At 31.2% G+C, this 25,230-nt stretch overlaps 3 protein-coding genes across 3 annotated transcripts in view; 2 read left to right on the forward strand and 1 right to left on the reverse strand.

The window, feature by feature from the left end:
• Window positions 1-9,979, forward strand: part of LOC136984180 (uncharacterized) — a 57,768-nt gene extending 47,789 nt beyond the window's left edge. The window contains 3 exon segments of the mRNA XM_067281114.1: window positions 7,580-8,004; window positions 8,007-8,249; window positions 8,946-9,979. Of these exon segments, the coding sequence (XP_067137215.1) occupies window positions 7,580-8,004; window positions 8,007-8,249; window positions 8,946-9,086 (809 nt within the window). The 3' untranslated portion in view covers window positions 9,087-9,979.
• The window catches only part of LOC136984167 (PAT complex subunit CCDC47), a 212,828-nt gene that overhangs the window by 130,282 nt on the left and 57,316 nt on the right, over window positions 1-25,230 (reverse strand). The gene's annotated exons all lie outside the window — the stretch shown is intronic.
• LOC136984156 (disintegrin and metalloproteinase domain-containing protein 10-like) lies at window positions 18,685-24,797 on the forward strand. Its single transcript, XM_067281084.1, has 4 exons — window positions 18,685-19,323; window positions 22,852-23,516; window positions 23,591-24,146; window positions 24,224-24,797. Exons 1-4 carry the CDS (start codon window positions 18,686-18,688, stop codon window positions 24,669-24,671), a joined length of 2,307 nt encoding a protein of 768 aa, XP_067137185.1. The 5' UTR covers window position 18,685; the 3' UTR covers window positions 24,672-24,797.

Raw genomic sequence — 25,230 nt, forward strand, 5'->3', positions numbered from 1 at the left:
GTAGCGCGTTTGTACTTTTTTACTGAAATAAGTGAAAATGGTCAGCCATTTTCTAACTTATGATAACAAGTTAGAAAATGTTAGAGTTTTTGAATTAATGATTGTTAGCGTCATACTTTTATCGTATTTATATATGTTTACATTATTCTTGTCATATTTCAATGTTGATTTTGAGAAATAGTTTTCCTACTTGAGAATAATTAATTAATCGACTAGATCATTTATTAAATCGCATGTTTTAGTTCTAAAGATAAAAAATAGTATTAACTGATTCAAAAAGTAAATCAGTGAATCCAGTAACCCTATTAATCTAATATACTTGAACTAGATTATACAAATTATACTAGAAATTAGTAGTATAAAAATAGATTGTTGTGGATATTATGGATCAAGGATTGAAATCAATAAGAATCCCGCAAAAAATGATACGGGAAAAAATTGTCTTGTACTAATTTTGCATAATGACTTGCTATTTTTCGCTACTTTCTATTTCCGTTTCAATTAGTTATGTTGTTTTTCTTCATAAGTAATCCGCATTTTAATTCGTATTTAATTAAATTTCATATTTTCATCGTTTGTCTGTTTGTATTTCTACAAGTTTTTTGTAGTATTTTTCAAAGTGCTTTTTTGCTTTAGATAAAAGGGGATGGGCGGATGATGTGAATCGTATGCTCTATTAGCCCAGTTCATTTGGCGTATCGTTTCTTATTAATTTATTTGAGTGATTTTGCAGTTTCATTTGCACGACATTTTTTTTTTATCTTCATTCTTATTTTATTTCTTTACGTTTTTGTGTGTTACAGCGAGCATTTTTTTTTTATTTTTACATGACGCAATATTTACTATGATTACAGCTTTATACATGTTTGTTTACGGGTTTGTTTGTACTAAGTTCATAACCTAAAATCTAGCATTTTAGGATATGTGACAGGTCAAACTTCCACGATCGTGAGAAGTAACCTATAAAAACGAATTGTGTTTCCTTATTACTGTCAAAATTCTCATTAAAAATTGTCATTAATGCGCTTTGAAAATTTAATAATTAAGTTAGAGAATGTAGCGAGGAACATCAAAAAATTACAGGAGAATGTAATGCAAAATCTATTATCATTATTTTACAAAATCAAAATTCTAAGAGAATTTCAAATTTATCTAAAAATTTTTTATGACTCCGTACTTTTATTTTCTTCATATTAGAAAAAATTTTACATTTTAAGATATTTTTGCTTTTATCTTCTGTTCAATAATTGCATTTATTTTTGAATGTAAGAATATTCATAAATTTTGCACTTTTTCCAATTATTTTAATTAATTTGTTATAGTTGAAAGGTTTAAATTGATTTAATTATCAATAATAATTTTTAAATCTAATTTTAATTTAATAAAAGGTTCAAAACTATTAAATAAAATTACACTAATCAATTTGCTTCGAAACTTTCTATTCGTTAATTTTTTTTTATTTTAAACTCATAGACTTTTTATATAAGTATAGGTTTTTGACCGTTAAATTAATTTACGCTCGGATAATAATTTTTTATGCTTTTTCTAAATCGTTTTTGCAATCAGGAAACTTAATTTTTGATTTCTTTTTCCTTTTAAATAATGTTTTGGACAAAATTGTTGAGCCGTATTTTAAATAGTTCACGCACACTTGTAACGAAGTTAATAAAATCAAGATTGCTTAATCAATCGATAGACTTATACGGAAATGAGATACGCTTCATTCGTCTTTTCATCTGTAAATGATACAAAATTGATAATTCATTAACCGAATTTTTACATTATTACTTATTTTCTGCTGTAAAGTTTGTCTTGTTGCTCTGATTAAGTTCTCAAATAAAAGAATTTCTTTCCGGATTTTGGAGCTATTTTAGTTGTAAGCGGTTTATTATATTCTTCACGATTCGATCTTATTTTTATCGCTAGAATCTTTTTTACGAACTAATAAATTCATTGATGCTTTCCTCATGGATTATTCTCTTAATACTATGATAGATTCTGTTTCGGGTCTTTAGCTAAGCGTGAATCACGATTCTCTAATAATAAAATTGTTTAATTTGGTTAGGGAAATAAATATTACATCTAAAAGTTTAATAACATATATTTAAAATGATCTTTTACATACAAAGCTTGCAAACTCAATCTCAATTTTATCATAAATACTGTTTTAGCTCATTTAATGTAAAACGAATCTATACGAAAGATTAATCTATCAATATCTTTTGGCATTTCATTGTCATAAACCGGTTTGAGTGTATTGTGTTTTTTAATTTCGAATAGAATTTCGTGATCTGGTAATTAAAATATTTTCATGAACTGCTGAATGAATCTGACTATCTTAATTGCTCAAGAACACTTCCTCAATCATGTCACGGATAGTTTTAATGACACGTTAAATTTAAAGTCCAGAAAACATCATTAAACAATTTTAGTGTTATTTTCCAGTCTTTTCGTTTAATAAACATTGTATATGTGGAAGTTTTCGTGGAAATATCGATGCTAAAAGTTTGATGTCTAAGTTTATATGCTGGTATGAGTTGATGTGTATATAGAATATGATCTAATATTAATACATTCATTAAAACACTGTCAATTCGAAGCAAATGTTTGATATCAGATTCGACTTTTATTTGTATCATTCCGTTTCCAATATTCAATATTAATCAAACTAAATTTAGATAAAATAAAGAATGAAATAGAAATTACCATTTGTTTTTCTCCTTGCGTTCTTTTAATATTCAAATATATTATGAAGAAATTTGATAACCATAAAAGTTATTTATTTGATATGTAACACTTTAAGGTTTTAAAAGTAATAAGATTTGAATAGAATATATATTAAAATTTATATGAATATAAGTTTCGTTTTAAAATTATAAGCATGAGCTTGGAAGGAAGCAGACAAAACTTTGGAACCCTAATAAAGATAACATTTTATGTAAAATATATATCCAGTGAAAACTGCTTAGGCGACCACCTGCATTCGATGGGCACCTGTCAAAACGGGCAAAAATTTCTGGCACGGAATAGTTTATACATAGGTCTTCGTATAAATTACCCGTATTAAACGACCATCTGTGTAACACGACCGCGGGCATCGATTTTTGATCCGAAATAACATACAACAATTATAATAAGCGACCACTTCCGCGAATATATCCGTTCTAAACTATTGTTCGAACCTACCTCAGGTACTTCTCCCACCGTTGAAATTAGGTGCAGGTGTTAATGAATTAATCTAGCAACAAAGGAAATTCATTTCAGTTTGTTCGAAATTGTCCGAAAACGAAAAATGCGTAGTGCTGTCGTTAGAAGATCGTGTTAAAGTTATCAGAGAATGTGAAAATGGTTTATCATAACGGCAATTAGCAGCGAAATTAACTGTCAGGCAACCTTCCTTTTTTGATTCCGCGATTGCCAATCGCTGAATGTAATGAAATTGTATTATGAGAAAAAATATTAAAATCGTTTTATTATTAATTAGTAATTTTTATTATTGTACTTAAGAAAATATTAAATATTAAAAAAATATTTTAATTTTAAAAATACTCTAAGATTAAACTAACTAAAACCAAAACCAAAGTGATGGCGAGATAGGACGCACTTGTATAATACTCGTAATTGAGGAATAATGTTGCTACCCGTCCGGTTTTTAATTCATTGTCCGGGTTAACAATTAATTTTGTCCGGGATTTCGTAGCAACCGAAACCTTTTATTTTTTTTCCTTTTTGCTTCTCAGCTCTTTAAATCTAAGTTTACTCATTTCTTAATTTAAGTTTCTACACAAGTCCCTAGCTGGTTTAAAACTGACGTGCACATTATTCTTCGCATGGTAAAATAACATTGAGCATGCCTCAGAGACTTCTGTTCGAATAAATCTGATCTGCCGTCCGGGTCAGCAATTTTGGAAAGGTGGCAACACTGAAAGAACCAAGTTGAATTAATTAAGTCGGAAAAAAGAAAGTGTGCGTTATAACCGAGAAAATGCGAGTATTATATTAATCTTTAAAATATTGGTATTAAATATGTCATATAAAATCACGACGACTCCTGTAAATTGAGTTATCGGATAAGAATAAAATACAATACCAATATAGCTCTATCGTTGAAAAAATTCGATTATTTTTGCTCACCTCGAGTTTTGCTTAGTAGAAATGGCTAAAAAGTGCGCAAAATACGTACGGAAATACGGTATTACAGCAACACCTGTATTGGATTCCAACACTTTTTGAAGGAACCGTGGGTGGTCGCTATAGACAGGTTTTATTGTATATATATATATATATATATATAGGCCTATATATAAGATTAACAACTAACTCACTACAATAAAAGTACTGATTTTATTTATTTCAAAAAAATGTTTCGCCCTATATTATTAATAGTGATGTAACGAATAGTATATTCAGCCTCAGCCGAATACCGAATATTCGGCTAGGAGCGTGGCCGAATGGCCGAATATTCGGCCAAACTATTCGGCTTGATTAACGCACGTACGAAAATTGGAGCGCAAACCGCATTATGGCAAAGATCGCGCACTGTGCTCTCTATTGGCCCGCTGTCACTACGATTTTTTCTTCCATTAGGTCTAAATTATTTAAATTAATAATTATAATTTAATTAATTAAAGTTAATATGAGATGGCGCTTAACGTCTACCTCTAGTGCCAAATTGGTTTATAATTTATGTAATAGCCGTAAATAGCCCGCTATGATTCGGCAGTTGTTGGTATTTAGATGTGAGTTATAACTTATAAGTTATTTTATTTGCAATCGATCATTTTAACTCTTTAATTAAACACTAAAATTTTGTTTTTACTACGTATTTGTAGACTGAATAGTACCCTAGGATATACTATTGTGGTGACACAATATGGTCTAGTTTCTCCCCAGTTGTGGAACAGTTCAAATATATCGTAAAAATACTAAAATATACGCGAATACGGATATAACATAATTAACTAAACAATAACATTAATGCCCGATACATTCTAACCTACACGCCATCAATGCCATAAGATATCGGGCTAGATAAACGTTATAATATTATTTAATTACTAAATAATTTAATACTAGAGTTAGATGCTATTTCTTATTAACTTTAATAATTATAGTTTAATGTTCAGCATTAATAAAAGTTACAAAAATGATTAATTTACTGTGTTTTTGTTATTTCTTACTCCTGTTTTTAGGTATTCGGTATTCGGCCGAATAGGCCGAATACCGGGTAGTAACCGAATATTCGTTACATCACTAATTATTAATTATTTAGGAGCATAAATTTATAATAAAACGTTACAGTTAATTTAGCAGAAAAATATTGAGTTATAAAATTGGTGAAAAAAATAATAATAGATTGAAAATAACAAAATTATTTTAAGTCGTTCAGAATATACTATCTACTTCAGTATAAAAGTTTTTTAAATAACTATTATTATTAAATGCGTTATAAAGGAGTACCCAAGGTTATGACCATCTCACGATAAAACAAACCGTAGATACGACCGTCAGATATTTCCACCCCTATCATAATCCGACTTAGCTATCTCCACCAATATGACGCTTAGCCCGTTTCAAGTGTTCCCACCTATCCGGTGTTTACGTCGTATATCCGGGTATCCGGGCGAAGATCAAAAATATCTGGGTTTTAAGAAAATTTGGTAAATAGTCAATAATTATTTTTTAATGATATAGCTGATTTTATAACCGACGAACAAAATCTGATAATTAGCAAGTCATTTATTATAACATTCCAGATTAGAGATCCAGATACTGAGCCTTGAGGACAGCCTTTGTGTAGGGAGCAAGTTTTTTTCTTTTTAACAAAGCCCAATTTAAGCTCAGCTGCCCGTCTTTTAAAAAATCCTTGAACAAGTAGAAAATATTTTATGAAACTTTGGTATATTTGATAAATATTAAAATTGAAAGCTATAACTCATTGTCAAATGTGTCTTTGGTAGAAATAAATAAAAACAGAAAAGTTTAATTAACACACATCACTCTCTCATTCTTCTTGCTGTAGACTGTAGAGTATCACACAATTTAACAAGGGCATCCTCTGTAGAATGCTACAGCATGAACCATATTCGTCATCGCTCAAAAACTTTCCATGAGATGAAACTTTCTTTTAAAAAAAATGTATGGGAAATGGCAATTCATGATAAAACTACTATTTGATGCAACACATTATGTAAATAAAATGTGGCACGCCTGTATTCATATTGTAACAACTTTTGAATGTTAATTATTGTGGAAGATCTTTAATAACGAATCTATTTAATTTATTCACAATAACAATTGAAAATGGAAATATTTAACTTCTGGAAACTTAATGTCAAACACAACCCTTTCATTTATTTAAATTATCTACGGAATTTTAATCCCCTTTTGGTTATTCTAACCCCGAAACTGCTTGCAATTTATTGCAATTTTTTTTTTTTTTTTTTTTTTTTTACACAGAGAGACTGCGGAGTGCGAACTTTAAAATGGTTTTTGAATTTGATCCTCTGTATCTCTTTACTGTGAATTCTTGGGACCATTGGCGTAAAGAATTCAGAGTAACTTCTGCAACCCTTCTTAAACAATACGTTTACATCGAAATCAAGAAGCATTTATAATATTGTAAACTAGTTATATTCTAATTAACAACAAAATGAACTAGAGAACATTTCTAAAATCGCAGATTTTATACGATTATAGCATTCCTCAGATTATACAATCCTTAAGACACTCCCGTATAAACTCTCCATTATTGTTGTAACAAGTTAATCTGTCATTTAGAAACAATATATGCATTTTCCGTCTGAAATTCTTATCTTGTTACTGTCATTTTTAAATATTCGTAATATTATGATGTTTTTATCTTTTTACGGTAAAATGATTAATTAACTCTTAAAGAATTTCGAATGTTATTTATTGTTGCTTTAATATGCGATTAGCATATTGTGACATTCATCATTAAGCAGTAAAATAATCATTTTCTTCGAAACGGGCGCAATATTTTATTTCTCCAGTTAAAAATTCATACGAAAATATCGTTTTAAAATGAATGAGAAAAGTTATATCTAACTTACAATCGCGATTCTATCTTAAATTATCTTTACTGTATTTTAAGTGCGCAATATTTTTAATTGCATGCTGTATTTAATAATTACAGTCATAAAAATGTAATTGACCGTAGAAGAAAATGGTTTCTGATTATGTTAATAATAATTTTTGTGGCACACTGAAATTTAATTTAAGTAAAATTTTATGTGAAGAATGGGCATTTAAGTTTGCAAATGTCATACTTGTCTTCCTAGAATTCTTAAGAATGGTTTATAAAATTTGGGCTTAATAACTTGCCTTAATTCCTATTTCTCATGGTTTCGTTTTATAAAAGACATCAATAATTGCTTATTTCTATCCTCAACAAAGTCTTTGTCTATTTTCTTACAATTATTGTATCATTATTCTAACTTTCAAGTCATTTATTAAATTATTGCGTATTACTTACTATAGTTAAATTTTTTAACATGGTTAAATTTATTATATAAATTAATGATGATATGAATAATGAGTACGCCTTTTTTTAATATAGGGGAAGACGTTATTGCCAAGAAAATAGCCAAGAAAGTTCGTGTCTTGTGTTGGGTTATGACAAGTCCAGAAAATCACGAAAAGAAAGCCAAACACGTGAAAGCAACTTGGGGGAAGAGATGCAATATTCTTTTGTTCATGAGTACCCAATACGATCCCCTTCTTCCTACTATAAAATTGAACGTTTCAGAGGGAAGGAACTCTTTGTGGGGGAAAACAAAGTCCGCGTTCAGATATGCTTACGTGCATCATAAAGACGATGCGGATTGGTTTCTAAAAGCAGATGACGATACCTACGTAGTAGTAGAAAACTTGAGGTATTTTCTCATGTCTCATAATACTTCGGAACCAATATACTTCGGGTGCAGATTTCGACCGTACGTCAAACAGGGATATATGAGTGGAGGTGCCGGTTATGTGTTAAGTATAAAGAAGCCGTGAGAAGATTTGTCGAAGCATTAGACAATGATCAGTGTCGCAAAGATGATGGAGGAGCGGAAGATGTAGAAATGGGAGTGTGCTTAGAAAAAACGGGCGTCTTGGCTGGCGATACTAGAGACAGTAGCGGCAGAGGAAGATTCTTCCCCTTTGTGCCAGAGCATCATCTGATACCTAATCACATCTCTAAAGATAATTGGTATTGGCATTACATATATTATCCCGTAAAAGAGGTACTGCAATAATTTACTTATATATCATTCCACGTTACCGGAAAATTAAAAAAAGAAATATGTTTTTTCATTCTTCTGTTCAATCTTCGCGAATTATTTATTTTATTATTTTTTTTTTTTTTTTTTTTTTGTTTTAAATTGCACCGATCGTAAAGCTCGTGGACGTCTTATTAATCATTCTCATTTTTATTTTTATTTTTATTTTAAATGATTAATAATGTCATTAGTTGGAACACCATAACATATCTACCATATGTTTTGAACATTTCTACAATATTTTCTGACATATTTTATTAAACAGATGCATACAATAAATCCAGATAAAAAATGAAAAAATTAAACGATTTTTTATATAAGATAAATTGGAAAGGAAAAAATATAAAATTAAAACATGAAACTTCGTGAATAACAAACGAATAGAAACAAATTAAAATCATTGCGATTTTCTTTGCGAGTACTGTCATCAGTTAAGGAATTCGCAACGGTTTTAATTTGTTTTAAGATATTCAAATAAATTTAAGATTTTGACAGTCTTATTCCGTTAAAAAATTGAATGTAATTTTTAAGAAATTCATTTTTTTTATCATCTCGAAGTTAAGTATAAAACATTTCTTTTCTTCGTGTCTTTTTTTTTCTTTCCTGGTAACGTGGAATCAAAGTGGTTAACTCGAACTTACTTCTTGATTTTCCTTTTAGGGTATGAACTGTTGCAGCGACACTGCCATTTCCTTCCATTATGTACATCCCAACATGATGTACGTATTGGAATATCTCATCTATCACTTGAGGCCTTTTGGCATATCCAGTTCCATTCATCAAATCCATAACAGCACTTGAATTTTGTTTTAATTATTATTTTTAAATTTATCTTTTGTATAAAAGAATTGAAATTAGCCAAGGCTAATTTGGAAGAAAATCCTAGTCACGAATTAATTTGAATCTTAATTTATCTTGCGTTCCATTTACGTGAAATTTGTTTTACTTCATTTTTAACATCGCAAGTGCACTTCATCTATTATATTAGCATTTATGGATAGTGCCTTCTCTCTGTAAGATTTATATAGACTGTGATTATACTTTAAAGATTCGTGTGTAGATATCCAAAAATAATAAAACCTGCCCTTAATTAAATGTATAGTATTGTTCAAATTAACTTATGCTTAATGATAAATCAACAAGGTGAGTCGTGCGTTCTCTTTTGTGTGTTCGAATAAAGAAGTCAGACCATTGTTTGAATATATTCAAAAGGGAAGCCTGTTAATACATTTACATGCTTTAAACAATACATGAATATATGAATGTTATAAAACATCTACTACCTTTATCCCTTTAAATTTATCGTGTCATATTTAAATCTTAAAATATAGAAGACAATTTCGATACAATTCGTAAGAAACTAGCCAAACTAATGTATGAGATTGTTTTTATGTATGTGTGGATGATTTTTTACTCTCCGCCATGTAGGCATAACAGTCATTTAATAAGCGGACAAGTGATGAGGGACGGAGCCTACATATCCAGAATAGACTACCCCAAAAAATTGCTAGAGGTTTTCGGCCGTCTGGATTCGATCTCTGATCTCCCAGAAAGATTTGTCTTAACTGCCTCGATTATCCGATGGCAATGTATGAGGTTTTTAGTTATCAGTTTAATCAAAAACAGAGAACAAAAAATGCATTTAAAAATTACTGTAATTACTGTGTTTCTATTAAATACATTTTAGTAAGTTATATGCTTTTATTCTTGTTTGTTTTACAATAAATGTTACAAAGTAAGAATTCTAAGATGGAGCTAGAAATTTTCGTCTGAAAAATATTTATTTGAATACAGTGATATGCAATTTTTAATGATGATGATATATATAAATATATTTTGAATAGTAGACAGTTGACGAGAATTAAAAATAATAAAATTTATTTGGCTTTAAATCTGTATCCTGAACAAAATTTCGATATGTGTTAGTCATTCAGGATCTAATGTCATCAACAACGAAAATTTTTATTTATATTATTAATATTTGCTTTTTGTACTGTTTTATATAATAATCTTAATAGCTACTAATTTGATTATATTCCAAAGAACTTATCAGATCACAGTTCTTTAATTTGAAAGTTGACTACATTTTATTGAATATGTTGAACTTTATATTCCATATTCAAAATGTATACAGGAAGAAAATAATACATGGAACTACAATAAGAGAAAATCAAGAAAAAAATTAAAGATGTAATAAAAATGTTTGTTAAACGGTTGTTCGAAAAGTATATTGAATAAATATTTACAAAAAATAAACTGGAAATAAAATGAATAATAATCAAAAAACAAAAATATAGAAAAATACAATATAAAACTAATAATAATAAAATTTGTGTGCGCATATACTGTATATCAATCAATCAATGAAATTTTATAATTCCCACATGGATGGCATGGGCAGTGACCGAAAGAGGCAGAACGATGGCCGAATCGCTCGTCTGTTCAGGAGTGAGCACAGATTGCTGCACTCTGAGATGTGTAAATCACAGGTAGCTGTGCAGAAGTGGTGGTATACGGTGAAGGAAAGTCATGCCACAATCCGTCCGGAACAATCGTCATTCGAAGCTAATGACCACAAGTTCGACTGCTGACGCAGAGAACTGGCCATCCATCAACATTCCGATCTTTTTGAGGAAGTTGATGGATGACGCCGAAGCCTAGATTGAAGTTTAAGTTATACACATACGTATTTCCATTTAATAAGGTACTTGTCAAATAATTTTAATTATCGTTGTGTTAGAAATATAATACCTAACTACTTTCCATCCACCCTATAGTTGCGCTATTGAAAAGTGCCAACATTTTTCCGATTAGCACAATAATACATGAAAAATGAAAAAAACTTTGTAATAAGAATATCCTCTTTCATATGCAAAGGTAGATCTTTTTAACTCTTATAAGAATATCTTTTGCCTATAGCTTTATTAACTTCATTATTCTCGTGTTTAAATAGATTGGTAAACCAAGATTCATTTTTCATATGAAATAATCGCACAGAAATTAATGTATACTGTACTTGTATAAAATAGAATTCGCTTATTGTAATCAACTTTTGGGACTCCCATGTACTGTTGATAACCGACTAATAATATTAAACAGGGTAAGTAAATAAGACTGATTAGTGGAAATTCTGGTTGTATTGACTTGTATTTTTACTTTCCCGGCTGTTATATAAGTTATAACAGGAGGAAAGTATGACAATCGGTCAAAAAATGACCCTCAAGATTTACATTTTTAGGCTCAGGATACCTTGAAACGTCGAAATTACAAAAAATCCCCCAATTTTTTTTTTTATGTATTGATGTTAGTGTGTGGGGGCACGACATTGTTTATCCTCTGAAGCTTAACTCCTGTGCTTTTTGTCAAAAATTTTGAAAATTTGCAAGGATGTTTGTTTATTAGGGAGATTGATGCTATTAAATTTTGGTGGTTAAAGGTCGGGAGATAAAGGGGATCGTGTGTATCTCAACGATTTTATTCGTATTAGCATTTACAATTTTTTTATAAAACCCACCCATCACTACACTCAAAATTAAGCTTTTTGCCATTTTATAATATAAAAAGTTTAAATAAAATATTTTTAACTAACAGATGGCGCCACCAAATGTTGCAGGGAAAGATACGCAACTCGTTGTTGGATTTTTTAACATCTTTTAATAGTGATTTCTTAAACATCTACTATTTTTTTACTATGTTATAATCATCATTATAAACTTGAAAGTTTTGATTCATGCTAACTCTAACGAAAATATTAGTGAATACAATAAGTGATGTATAGTATATTGTATTTTAAAAATAAAATAAGCATTTAAATTTTAATAACCATAAGTTAATGTTTGCAAAAGTCCTATTAATGCCTCTTTTCCCCACATCCATCGTGGGGGAAAAAGGCTCAAAATATCTTTACTGAAAAATTTGTGCATCCGAACCCAGATTATGATATACAGCTTATTTTTCTGCGTTTTTAAATATTAAATGTATTTAAATATAAACTCGTCAGTAAATAATAGATGAATTGTTGCTCAAACGATATTCGACATATTCAGAACAATGAAATCTGAATCAGTGGTGTAGCTAGGATTCTCCGGGCCCGGTGCGAAATCAGATTTGTGAGTCCCCCGAAAAAATTTTTCGGGTCTTTTTTCGTGATTTTGGGGCCCCCGTGGACCTATCGTTTTCCAGCGGCCCGGTGCGGATCGCACCTACCGCACCCCCCTAGCTACGCCACTGATCTGAATGATTGATAATTTTATAATTACATATGTGAACTTAGCACAGTATAGTTCATTGAAAAGGGGGTTTTATTTTTAATTGTTGCCTAGATTTATTTTACAATCCCTAGCATAAACTTACAATATACAGTATTAGGATGCTTGTCTAATTTGTAAATTTTGGAGTATTAAAATTTCGACAAGAGAAAATGACTGATTTTTCACAAGAACAAAGTTACATTACAATAGTTATTTTAATTAAAATAAGAAAATTCAAAATAAAGAGTAAGGTATTCAGTTAATCACTTGCACATTCGAAAAAAAAACCATTAAATCTAAAACAAAGTATTCGAAATTGGCGTGACTCGACCTCGTTGGTCAAGCGCACTGCCTTGTAAAATTCGCCTGGCGTCAATATAATAATGGTTGTCCATTTATTGCCAGACATTTGAATTGATTAATGAAACTTATTCGTAACATTTATTTCAAATCACTATTATTAATCCCATTTATCGTGATTTATAAAATGAAAAAAGCAGGACAATAACTATTGTCTTCTTTATTAACCTATATTTAATGTCTATGGATGATCCATTTGTGTTACTTTGTTAATCATTTTTGATTTAATCAGAATTATAATAGCGAGGTTGAGGCCGAAGTTTTAAACGCGAAAACGTGTACGTCGGACGTTCAGCGCCGCTTTCCTGTAAGCCTAGAAGTTTGACAATGGTGTTTGGAAAGTCAGTGGAATCATGCTGGACATTCTAAATGCCATTGTCAAACTTCCAGGCTTACAGGAAAGCGGCGCCGAACGTCCGACGTACACGTTTTCGCGTTTAAAACTTCGGCCTCAACCTCGCTATTAACTGAATAATTCCGAATAATTTAAAATTTTCATAAACAAACATATTAAATGCGGAAATTTAAATATAATAACGATATAAACCACACTCGTACCCAGCAAAATTCAATAAATAAAAAACTTAAACCAACACCTTAATGTTCGCTGAGAGATTTAATAATATAACAAACGTTTCGTTTGTTATATTATTACAAACGTGATCGAAAACGTTTGTGTATATTATTAAATCTCTCAGCGAACATTAAGGTGTTGGTTTAAGTTTTTTATAATAACGATACTTAGTGCTGGTTCATATTTTCGTGGATTTAGCGCAGAATGTACTGCACGTACAGTACATCCTGATATCTCAAGCGATTGTAGAACGGAAGTTTTTCGCATTGAAAAAGTCTCAACCTGACCACGAAATTTTACCGTTTTGATTTTTGATCAATAAAAGTTTGCCACGCCTCATCAGAACTAAATCGTCATCGATAAATAATTGTAAACCTATTGAACTCGTGACTTTAATGATCTATTTACTTGAAAAGAGCTTTTGTATTCATTCTCCTTTCTCAGATCAAATTATTTTGAAATTTTGATTTATGGTATATAATCGGCTTGCTATATGGTATCACAATGTGAATCCGTTTCTGTAAACCATATAATCTGGTAGACGTATTTACATTGCATTTTAATTTATGATTAGTACATTTTTTAAAAATTCCATTAATCATTCTTTTCTTCTTTATTCTTTTCCAGTATGACGGAAATTGTCAAAATAAACAAATAACATGGGCGAATTCTCTGGATTTGCTTAGCATGCGCAGCATGTTTAAGAGAAACTTTTGACTGTCAATATACTTTTTATATGAGAACAAATATGCCAACAATAATATATTCTAACGTGTAAAACTCTTTTATCATTTGTATTTGCTTTTACATTGACAGCTATCGGCTAGCCGTTTTAAGTCAGTGCGATGTTTGTCGGAACTCGATCGCTTGCTCGTGTGGTTTGCCGTGGCAAACAAGTGCGTGCGCATGACGTCATTCGAAACATTTAACACAAGATTGCATCGAAAGTTTGCGGTACCCAGTCAGCATACATGTATTGTGTACAGAGGATCTACATAGAGATTAATAGGCTTCAGCCCTGGGCCGCCAGTATCAAGGGCCTACAAAATTTGAATTATCATCATACATTTTTAATACTTTTTCATTATAATATATTTCATTTCATGTGTTGATATAATGGACTTTATAATAGTCGATACTTTTTTATTCATACCAAATACTGTTTCTGCCTATTATTTAGTGCTAGAGATAGGCCTTTTATTCTTATTATAACTTTCAGCATCCCCAAAAATTTTGGTTAGGATTCGCCCGACAAATATTGGTATAGGGGAGGACGGGGAAAGTTCGTCAATTAAATTTTCTTTGAAACAAAATAAAAGGAGACTCTCTTTAGAGGCTAGACAATTGAGTTTTAATGACAGCTTGTTGAGTGTGGTGGTGTCTGTGTTGTTCTCCGACAAGCGTAGTTGAAATATCAAATAAGTTGTCTGTTTCATTCAATTATAATATTTTGCTTCCATTTATATAGAATTAGTATGTTTTGTTATAATTCCATAATAACGAAAATTATTTTTTCTGTTAGAAGGATAAAACATTAACTTATTCACGTGGCCAGATCATGGATTGGTACCCTATTCTCAGGGTTCCATTTAATGTTTCTAAATCATGACTATTGGGGCATCTTCGGCAGTGTTGCCGATCTTGTTCCTGATCGTGTTTTGCTATGGTTTGATTTGGCCGCAAACAACAAACAGAAGAAATAACTGGATTCCCATACAAAGCCACACTAGAAGCCAGGGCTAAACTTAAAGAATCAGGTTGCAGAAGGGCATTGGATTTGGAGAAATCGGATTCGAAGTTCACAAAAGGAAAGAGGCAGAAAAGTCCTAAAGAACCGGTAAAAGACGATGAATACTTACTGCATATATTGCAATGAACAATATAGAACTACTCAGGAAAAGTGGATTATGTGCTGCAAGTGTGAACTGTGGGCTCGTGGCTGTACAGATGTGGAAAATGAGTTGGTTCAATTTATTTGCGATATGTGTAGGTTATAGGGCATAAACAATTTGCTGTTAAACATATTTCATTTCTACTGTTTGTTTGAGTTCACTACTGCTTTTAACTTTCATTAGGATGTTTTCATTTATTATGTGTTCGAATTTTTTGTAATTAATTTTTGTTTTCGTTTTCTTTACTTAAATATGCCTTTGAACTTGTATTTCGTTGTTATAGTATTGAATAGGTTTTTGAACTTGGAATTCACTATTGAAACAAAGAAATACAACTTATCCATTTCTCTCTCTCTCTATCACAATTTAATACGGAGATTATAGCCTTTGCGGCTCTTTCTCCGACCAACGTTGCCAGTTGCTAAGCGAATCGACCAGTGAGGCTAATGTAGCGCTCCAGCGTTGCCACGTGGTGACTAGGGGTGATGGAAGCCGGCGGCCAGTAGATTGGTGTGCACGCTGAGACATGTTTAGGGTCATCGTGTTGCCTAGGTCCTCGCGGGCCCTAGTGTATTTGGGGCAATGTAGCCAGTAATGTAGTGTTGTTTCCGCTGCGCCACAATGGGGCAACCCGGTGAGTCGTGTAGGTTCCGTGAGTAAAGAAAAGCATGTACGGGGGCCGCCTCGGTCCGAAGCAACTTATGCATTGTTAATAACACAAATTTATATAACTGCCGTCTTGCCCCATTATTGTTGTCGAGGTTGGCCCTGGTATAGGGGAAACTTCCGCAATTACTATCTTTTTATAAAGTTAATAATAATAAAAATATTATTTCCAAACTGATTTTAACCAGTTCTATGGTATGGTTACATTCTGGTAGACAATAAACAACGCTTTTATTTTAGTTTAAAGTAGTATTTATTACACAAAATTTAACTTATTCTTAACGTGCCGAATTTGCCCAGTCCTCCCCTACTAAACAAAACTCCAGCAAGGTTAAGCTGATTTTAGTACGTGACCGTTTATATGAGACACTTCATTGTAACAAATTCTCAAACTATCATTAATCACTATCGCTCCAATGACAATGTTTACAAACGTTAACTCATCGTCCTTATTTAACATGCTACCGATATATATATAATGTAATCAATAAATAAATGAAATTTTATTATTAAACTCTTAAATAACGAATATTTGATTCAATTGCTATATTATATAACATAATAAACATGTCTACAAATAATTAAGTTTATCAAAAATTTTATCTAAATGGTGTTATGAAAACTGAAAGGTGTTATTTTAGTAAATTAAAAAAAATGTAATTTACTGAAATAAATTTATAATTTTATAAATTCAAATTAAAAGCAATGGGATCGGTATTATACTTATTTAAAAGAATGTAAAATTTAAAAATAAAATATCTGTAGAGTATTAACGAGTAATATTATACACTTTATATCCTATTTCGAGTAATTTTCCAAGGCAAACAAACCAAATAACAAATGAATACTAGACCTTTATTTTAATTTTTTCCAAAAATTCCATTTTCAATAGCAATTTCCAAATGCATTTCGCCCTTTTTAACAGGCCTCATCAATGATACATTCATTCGCCAACTGTTGTTCTTTTAACTGGTCTATATCGTCCCAGCATGCATCTACAGTCATTACCGCATTTAAATTATTACATTTGCATTACATTACATTATTATTACATTTTAAACACAAAAATGTTCAATAATTCGTCTTTTAAAACAATTTTTAGCCTTGTACAAAAAAATTTTAACATTATTTCTATTAATTTTACAATTAAAACTATTACATTGCTGGTACCATGGTGATTCTTGTCTTAGTGACGTTAGAAAAAGTGACGTCATTCTGCCGCTTTTCTTTGTCGCGCTGCATGTGTGCATCCGGCTTTAAGGGGTGTAACATGTACTGTACAGTACATCTATTCGTAAATTTAGACTACTTTTTTCTGTACTATATTAAAAACTAAAATTTATTTGTTTGTAAGCTTAAAATAGATTCTTATTAACCATTTATTATTAAAAATTCATTTATAAATAAAATACAGAACTGGGAATGGTAATTTGTGGTTTAGCCTAGTGACAAGTAAATTCGACTTACGTCGTTTTTCGACTTACGTCGCGTCTCCTGGAACCAATTAGCGACGTAAGGCGAGGTATGCCTGTATAAATCGTAAATTTTTGCTTTTTTGAGCTTTTTTGTACCTTGTGCGTCTCATTCATTAAATTTGGTTGTAAATGATGCTGCAAAAGTAACAGTTAATTTTTTAACATTGTACATGAATTGTACACGTTTTTTTCTACATACCTTTATAGATGGGACACGAAATCGTAATATCACTGGTTTAACACTGAAATCCGTAAGTAATATAAGATGGGAGAGCAGAATAAAAATATCAAATATTTTAATGGATTTTTTTTTTTAACTTTTGTCAACTATACAGAACTATCATAAAAACATACCAGTAAATTCCTATCGGTTGGGTTAAGTTATAAATGTACTTATGATTCACTTAATCGGGCGAGGACGACTAACAGCCCAGAACTGGCCCGGGATAGAATCATCGGAAGCGTTATACGTGTGTAGCTTCCACCACTAAACCGTGTGAGGTTGGTGCTCTGTAAAGCGCGTGCGCCAATGCCTATAATCTGGCTGCTTGTAAGCTGACCCGGTTTCGACAATACAGCGCTTCCATTCCTCCACTGATATTCGAATATACACTAACAATCTTATCATTTATTTCACATGTAGTATAGAAATTTGTAATAAGATACATAATGCAATTATAATAAAATATTAATTTTAATTAATTCAAACTGCGTTAAAATATGAAAATTTATATTTTAGAAAATACAAGGGAAGCGGCGCTTCCACCGCTTTCGATGATGGCACGCCACTGCTGTTTTCATCGCCGCGTAACTGTGTTATACAAATGCTCATTGCAGTTCTATTGACATTGCAGACATGGGCCCTAAACACACTAACGCCAGTCAAAACACTGCTTATACTGTACTTTATATGCTTAATAAGGCATGCAGTATGTATCCCGGGATAGAATCATTGGAAGCGTTATACGTGTGTAGCTTCCACCACTAAAATTATGCTCTCCGTCAGACATGACGGAGAGCATAATTTTTTATTTAATCTTTAATAATGAAAAAGTAAAAGTTGCAGACAATTGTTTCTAAAAAATAAAATAAAATAAAAGACTCGTTTCCGAATTTTAAATAAATTTTATAATTCTAAAATGAATATTTTTCTATTTCATAATCGTTCGAAATATTAATTCGAATGTATTCAAAAATGTCTTTTCTTTACTATTTAATTACTCTTGACTTAGTGATTTATTTCAACTTAGAAAAGTCGGTTTCGGCACAAACTGGAATTTATTCATTTCGTAAAGTAGTCCTCTCTGATATTCGGCTAATTCGTTTGTCGAGGAATAACGTCAATTATTATCGTATACAATTTAATGCTTACAACAAAACCTTCAAATTCAGACTGCATCGAGAAAATTCGCCTTTCTCTTCGGCGGCAAAGATTTATATTTACAGAAAAAACAAGATTTTAAGGTTGCGTCTTAGTAATTTAGAAAGAGCTTCCATTTACAGAGGAAAAAATAAAGATGGATCAACAGTCTTTGGATACATCCACCGTGAAATGTTCATCGGAAGAATCGATACCAAAGAACAAGTGTATTTCATTGAACCGGCTATCCATTACAGACAGTTTGGAGAAAGTAATAAAACTATAATTTATACAGGTGAACAAGTATATATAAATTCATCATTTAGAGATATTAAATATAACTGTGAAAAAATAAATAAAGAATCATTACTAGCTCAAAATTACCAGTTAAATATATACAGATATACTAAATCTCTAGAGGATATTTCGACTGTTTCAAGAAAAAAACTTACAAAGAAAGGGTATGTAATAAATTAAGGCTAATTAAGTTTTGGCATATTATATATTTTTTTATTTGCAACAGTGCAGCATCATACTTCATAATTTATTTTCTATAAGTATATTTTCTTTTACTAGTCGCCATTTCTCAAAGACATTTTTAATTAACTTCAGGTTTTTTACCTTTATTAATTAATAACGTTATATTTCTATTGTATAATCCGATTCGAATACTATTTTTTTTTAAATATTTTCCGGATTAAAGATTTTTACAGATTAAAGGTTAAGAATATTATAAAATTAAATTCAATTAATTAATTAATAATTATTATATTTAACAAGATATGGCGGCCTGCCGCCTGCCAAATTGTTTAGTAATTGCCTTAGAGACCGATAAAGAATCTGGTTGTTCGTTTGGTATTTGAAATTAATTGTCAAGTTATGTTGTATTTATTATATAAATGTTTAAAGGTTATACGTTTTAAATGAATTAAAAGATATGATTTCTATGATTATGTTTTACTTATCACAATATAAACACTCCTAAATATAATATGTTGATACCTTCTATCAATTTATACTTACATCCCATTTTTCATATCAGAAACCAAGTCTGAATTATAAATCAATATTATTGAATTCTAAAACCTGAGGATGATCTATACTAAAAAGAGGTTGAAAACATTGGTGTAATAAATAAATTTTTGCTCAGCAAACATTAGGTGGTAAGATGATTTGGTGTATTTTATTGGGTTACGTTTTGGCAAATAGGCTACGCAAATGCTACGTAATTCAGATTAAATGTAGGTAATTAAGTCACCATTTCGTATTAAATTTAATAATTAGAACCCTTAAATTTATTTACAACTAGCAAGTAAGCCCGGCATTGCCCGAGCAAAAAATAAATACAAACATTAAGATTATTAGATTATTTTGTGCTTATAACCCTTCTATTATATTATATTATAGAATTTGATTTATATAACTACAAAGATTATCTTACGTAAGGGTTTATCACACCGAGTGACCAATTTAAAACGTTTAAAAAATTCTTTAAATTGGATACAGTAGAGGAAGAAACTTTTTTAAAATATGTTAGATTAGTTATTCGGTGTGATAAACCCTTTACGTTATCTTATGTAAAGGTTTATCATACCGAATGACTTTGTAAGATAACCTTTTAGTAATTATATAAATCAAGTACTATGATATGAATTGAAAACCATATAAAGAGTTTGATATTTAGCCTACCATTATCATGTTTATCGTGGTACGAAACGACACAATTTCATTGATCAAGTAAACAGCAATTGAAAATACGATATCCTAAACAATTTAGTATTTTTTTCAAATGTTAGCACTAAAAGCTGTTTCATTCATAGCCGAATATCAGATGGTGATCTGCCAACGAATCATATCTTGCGAAAAGTGGACCAAATATTTTAAAATCGACACTCTCGAAAACCACTTAAATCATATTTTGTGAAGACTGGTAACCTCGTATTGTGTAATTTTCCTATTCAAATGCCACCATACCGGTGGGTCCGATAGGAAGAAGGAAGTGTTGCAGATAAAGGTTGAAGTTAATTTGACCAAAAGTAGCAAAAGTGTCCTCCTTCCGGAAAAGAGAATAGTCAACCACTACTAATTAATACTGATCTACTGTTAATAATTGAAAACTGAACAGTGTTAGACATGATGGCTCTCCATGTGATCCAGTTGCTAACCTTAACGTCCGAAAGACTTCATATGGCTTTTTTAAATAAAAAAAAATCTTGTAAAACTGCGAGAATAATTGCTTTTATGTTGTAATAAAATGTTTATATTTTTGCAACAGATTGTATAAAATATGTGGGAATTATATTCTCGTAAATATCGCGTTTATAGAAAAATTATTAGGCTGCAATTTCAAAAAATTGTAGACTTATAAATTACCACTGTCCTCCTCTGTTGTCTGTCTGTCCTTTCTTAATCTCGAGAAAGAGGTTAGATAGATGAAAGTCGGGACCAGATGTAGAAAGCTTACAGGCAAGAAGCTAAGATTAACTATATAGGAGTTTCAGGCTTGAAATGGATGTTACGTTACTTCGATTCAAAATTTTCTCCTGAACGGAGTTAGACAGTTGACAGAAACGGCCAGATGGCCGAGCGGTCAAAGTGGCAGCCTACCGCTCTGGGGGACCCGAAATGGAATCCGGACGGCTCGAAAAATTCCCAGGAATTTTTCGGGAGGTGGTCCGAAAGGATATGTCGGGTCCCGTCCCTATCACCTGGCCGAACCCACAATGGGCTTGCTAGAAAAGAGGCTCCCTTAGTGCCCACAGGGCAGAAAGAGTTAAAAAAAAAAAAAAATAGCCGCCAGACACGATTCTATTGCTGACAGGAAAAGTATGACGTACAGGGGCAAAACCATCGCTAAAAGAATTAAGAACATTGTGACGATGTCACAATAAATAATCGCTCGTTAGAATTAGTTTGGTTTATTTGGACACGTGAGCTATCTGCCGTGGGATGCAACGCAGGAAGACTTTTCTGGGAAGCTGGACCCTATTTAGGTGAAGAAAACTCCACGTAGTCAGCCGTTTGCCATGCCCGAACCCACGACTAACTAACTACCAGAGTTCAGTGGTTTTATGCACTCGGTTACTGGAGGGCACTTATTAGAATTAAGAAAGTGCCGTTCAGAAATGGAAAAAAAAAGAGTCGTTAGATGTGGAAATTTAAATACTTATATACTTACTACAGACTTTTGACAGGGTACACTTTCGATTCCACACAGTCAAGTGCTACCTGTCTCAGTAATGGCGTAATGTCGCGTCTATTTCGCGCTATATCATTGTCGCAGTAATTAAGTGAACATAATATATATATTTTTTAAAATTATATCCTTTTTTATAAGAATTCCGGATTCGATTCCGGGTTTCCCCAGAGTGATAGGTTCTCATCTTAGCCACTCGGCCATCCGGTTATGATCTATTAGAATCAAAAGAAAATAGAGATCAAATAAGAGGTATTCCTGTATTGTGCTAGCGCATTGTGAAAGGTACTGTACCTGAAATGCATTTATTATGAAACAATATAATTAAAAACTTTTAAAAATGCGTATGATTAAATTTATTTTTAAATCGGAAAATTGTTTTTATCTCGGTCTTATTTACTTATTTAAAAAAGTTTTTTTTGTGAGTTTGAAGTAGCGTGAAGCTGTGATTATGTTTTATGCTTAAAATTTTTTAACTTAGGTTTCATTAGTTATTTACACGTCATAAAAAATATGAAGGTTGATCGCGAACGTATTCTTCCATCGAACAATAAAAGTAATGTTCAATTAAGTCACAAGTATATAATGAAAATTTATATTAAAGTTACCTTTTTTTTTAGTTTTGTCTTCAGATAACATTTTGAAAATCGTCAAATGCTGCCTGAAATTTGCACGAATCGTGTTGATAAAAGATTTAAAATGAAATTAACATAGAATTAGCAATATCTGGTTGTCTATGTAGTGTTTCCATATTATATACATTTGTGATTTTATTAATAATTGTTATTTTCAGGCCAAGTTGTTCCTTAGAACTCTTAGCAGATCATACGTATTTCGAATTTATGGACAAAGATCACGAGAGAATCATCGCAGAAATGCTTTTCTACGCCATGACGGCTCACGTGATATTCAGAAGAGCAGACTTAAACAACGATGGAAAATCGAATGAAATCGAATTCAATGTGGAGAAAATAACCATTTTTGAAAGCGAAAATATACAAGGATATCCTTTGCAGAATGTTAAAAGAGACGATTTCGATAGTTTTATGAATCATATATCCCAATATAAACACCCTTATTGTATGCTAATACACTTCTGTTACAGAGATTTTTGGATAAAATCTCACTGTGCGATAAAAAAATTCAATAGAATTGGAGGAATTTGTGATCTTACTTCACAACATGAAGTGAGTAGTAACATTGCTTTTGTTTCATACATAGAAAGAGATTTTAGAATCCCTGCAACACGAATTGCATTAAATTTACTTCATCAATTGGGACATGCATTCGGATGTGAAGACGATCCGTTAAATGATGAATTTTGTAGTCCCGAAGACATTAATCGATCCAATGGAAATTTTATAATGTATCCAACTGTTCCGTTTGGACATCATCTAAATAATTGGAATTTTTCTATTTGTTGTCTACATGCTATGCAAAAGATTATTACAAAGAAAGGTTTTTATTTATTTTAATCATTAAAAATTAATTAGTAATTTTAAAAAAGTTATTTTTTAAATTTTCTTTACTAGATAAATGTCTAAACAGGGTTAAACAAGCGACATGCGGGAATGAAATTATTGAAGAAGGAGAGACATGCGATTGCAATTATTCGACGGGAATTTGTAAGAACGCGAAAGACTGTTGCATCCCTAAAGGCTCTCCATCCGAATGTTCTCTTAGACCAAAAACACTTTGCGCCCCTGTCAGAGGCCAATGTTGCGACAATAACTGCCACTTTATTTTGTATAACAAAACATGTTTCAGTAATGTTATCTGCTTCAATGCTACCAGCTATTGTGACGGCAGCTCATCCTTCTGTTCAGGAGTTGTGGAACCAGATGGATCGCCCTGTCTTAACACTTTTCAAACCTGTCGCCGTGGGCTGTGCATTAGCAACGTTTGTGAAGATCACGGTTTAGAACTTTGTCAATGCTCAACTATCGAAAAAGAATGTCATTTCTGTTGTAAGAATCATTCTGGAAATTGTGATACAGTAGAATCATTTAATATCTTCAATTCTAAGAAACAATTATATCTAAAATCAGAGGGTACGGAGTGTAATGGTAAACGTGGAATTTGTTTGAGGTAAATATTTAAATTTATTTATTTATATAAGAAAAGCGTATCATTTTCTTTAAAACTTTTACAAATTATTTAAACAGAAACGGAACTTGCTGGATAAAATCAAGTAAAAAGATTTTAGATTATAGATTGTGGTATTATCTTTCTCCCATCCCTTTTATCATATCAGCGATTCTGGGGATGTATTTTATGACCGATCGCAATTTAAGAAGTCCTGGTGTTGTCATCATGGCAACAAAATATCAACTGAGGAAAGATCGATTAAGAGGAATAAGAAAAGAACATTCAATCAAACTCCACAATTATGATAATAGAGATAAACAAAAGGTATTCGATAAAATAGTGGAAGAGCAGGGAAGAAATGTAACCGAAGAAACAAGTTTAAAAATGGAAAAACAAAATATGTTCGAAAAAATAAAGAAAGCAGAAGTACAGAACGGGACTAACGAGATGGAAGAAACAGATAAACAGAATTTTTTGGAAACAATCGAAAACAGAAAATATATTCGAAATGAAGAAAATAGTTAAACAACAGGTATTCGACAAGAAATAGAAAAGGAAGAAACAAAATTTACAGGAAAACGAATAGAAAACTTTGAAACAGGAAGCTCTTCAGAAAGCTTTGAAGATGTAAAAAAGAAGTGAAGAAACAAATTCTATTAAAAAAACAAAAATCAATTGTTTCTCTTGCCAATATTACTTTAGCGTATTATAAATCGATAAATAACACTTTTAATATAACGAATTGCATTATTTTCAGACGTTGATATAAATAAATTTTACATTTAATGGTTATTATTATTTTTGACAAATTTATACAATATAAAATGCATTTTTTACTTTCCAGGCTGTTATATATAACAGAGGGAAAGTATGGCGATCGATCAAAAAAATGACCCTCCCCAAGATCTTTACATTTTTGGACTTAGGACACCTTAAGCTTAATAACTCCTATGCTTTTTGTCGAAAATTTCTGAAACCTTGCAAGAAGGTTTGTTTATTAGGAGGATTGATGTTATTAAATTTTGGCGATTAAAGTTCGGGGGGTTATGGAGATAAAGGGAGTCGCGTTTACCTCCAGTAGGGT

The sequence above is a fragment of the Centruroides vittatus genome, unplaced genomic scaffold (assembly GCF_030686945.1).
Source record: "Centruroides vittatus isolate TY-2023 unplaced genomic scaffold, ASM3068694v2 contig_905, whole genome shotgun sequence".
NCBI lineage: Eukaryota > Metazoa > Arthropoda > Arachnida > Scorpiones > Buthidae > Centruroides > Centruroides vittatus.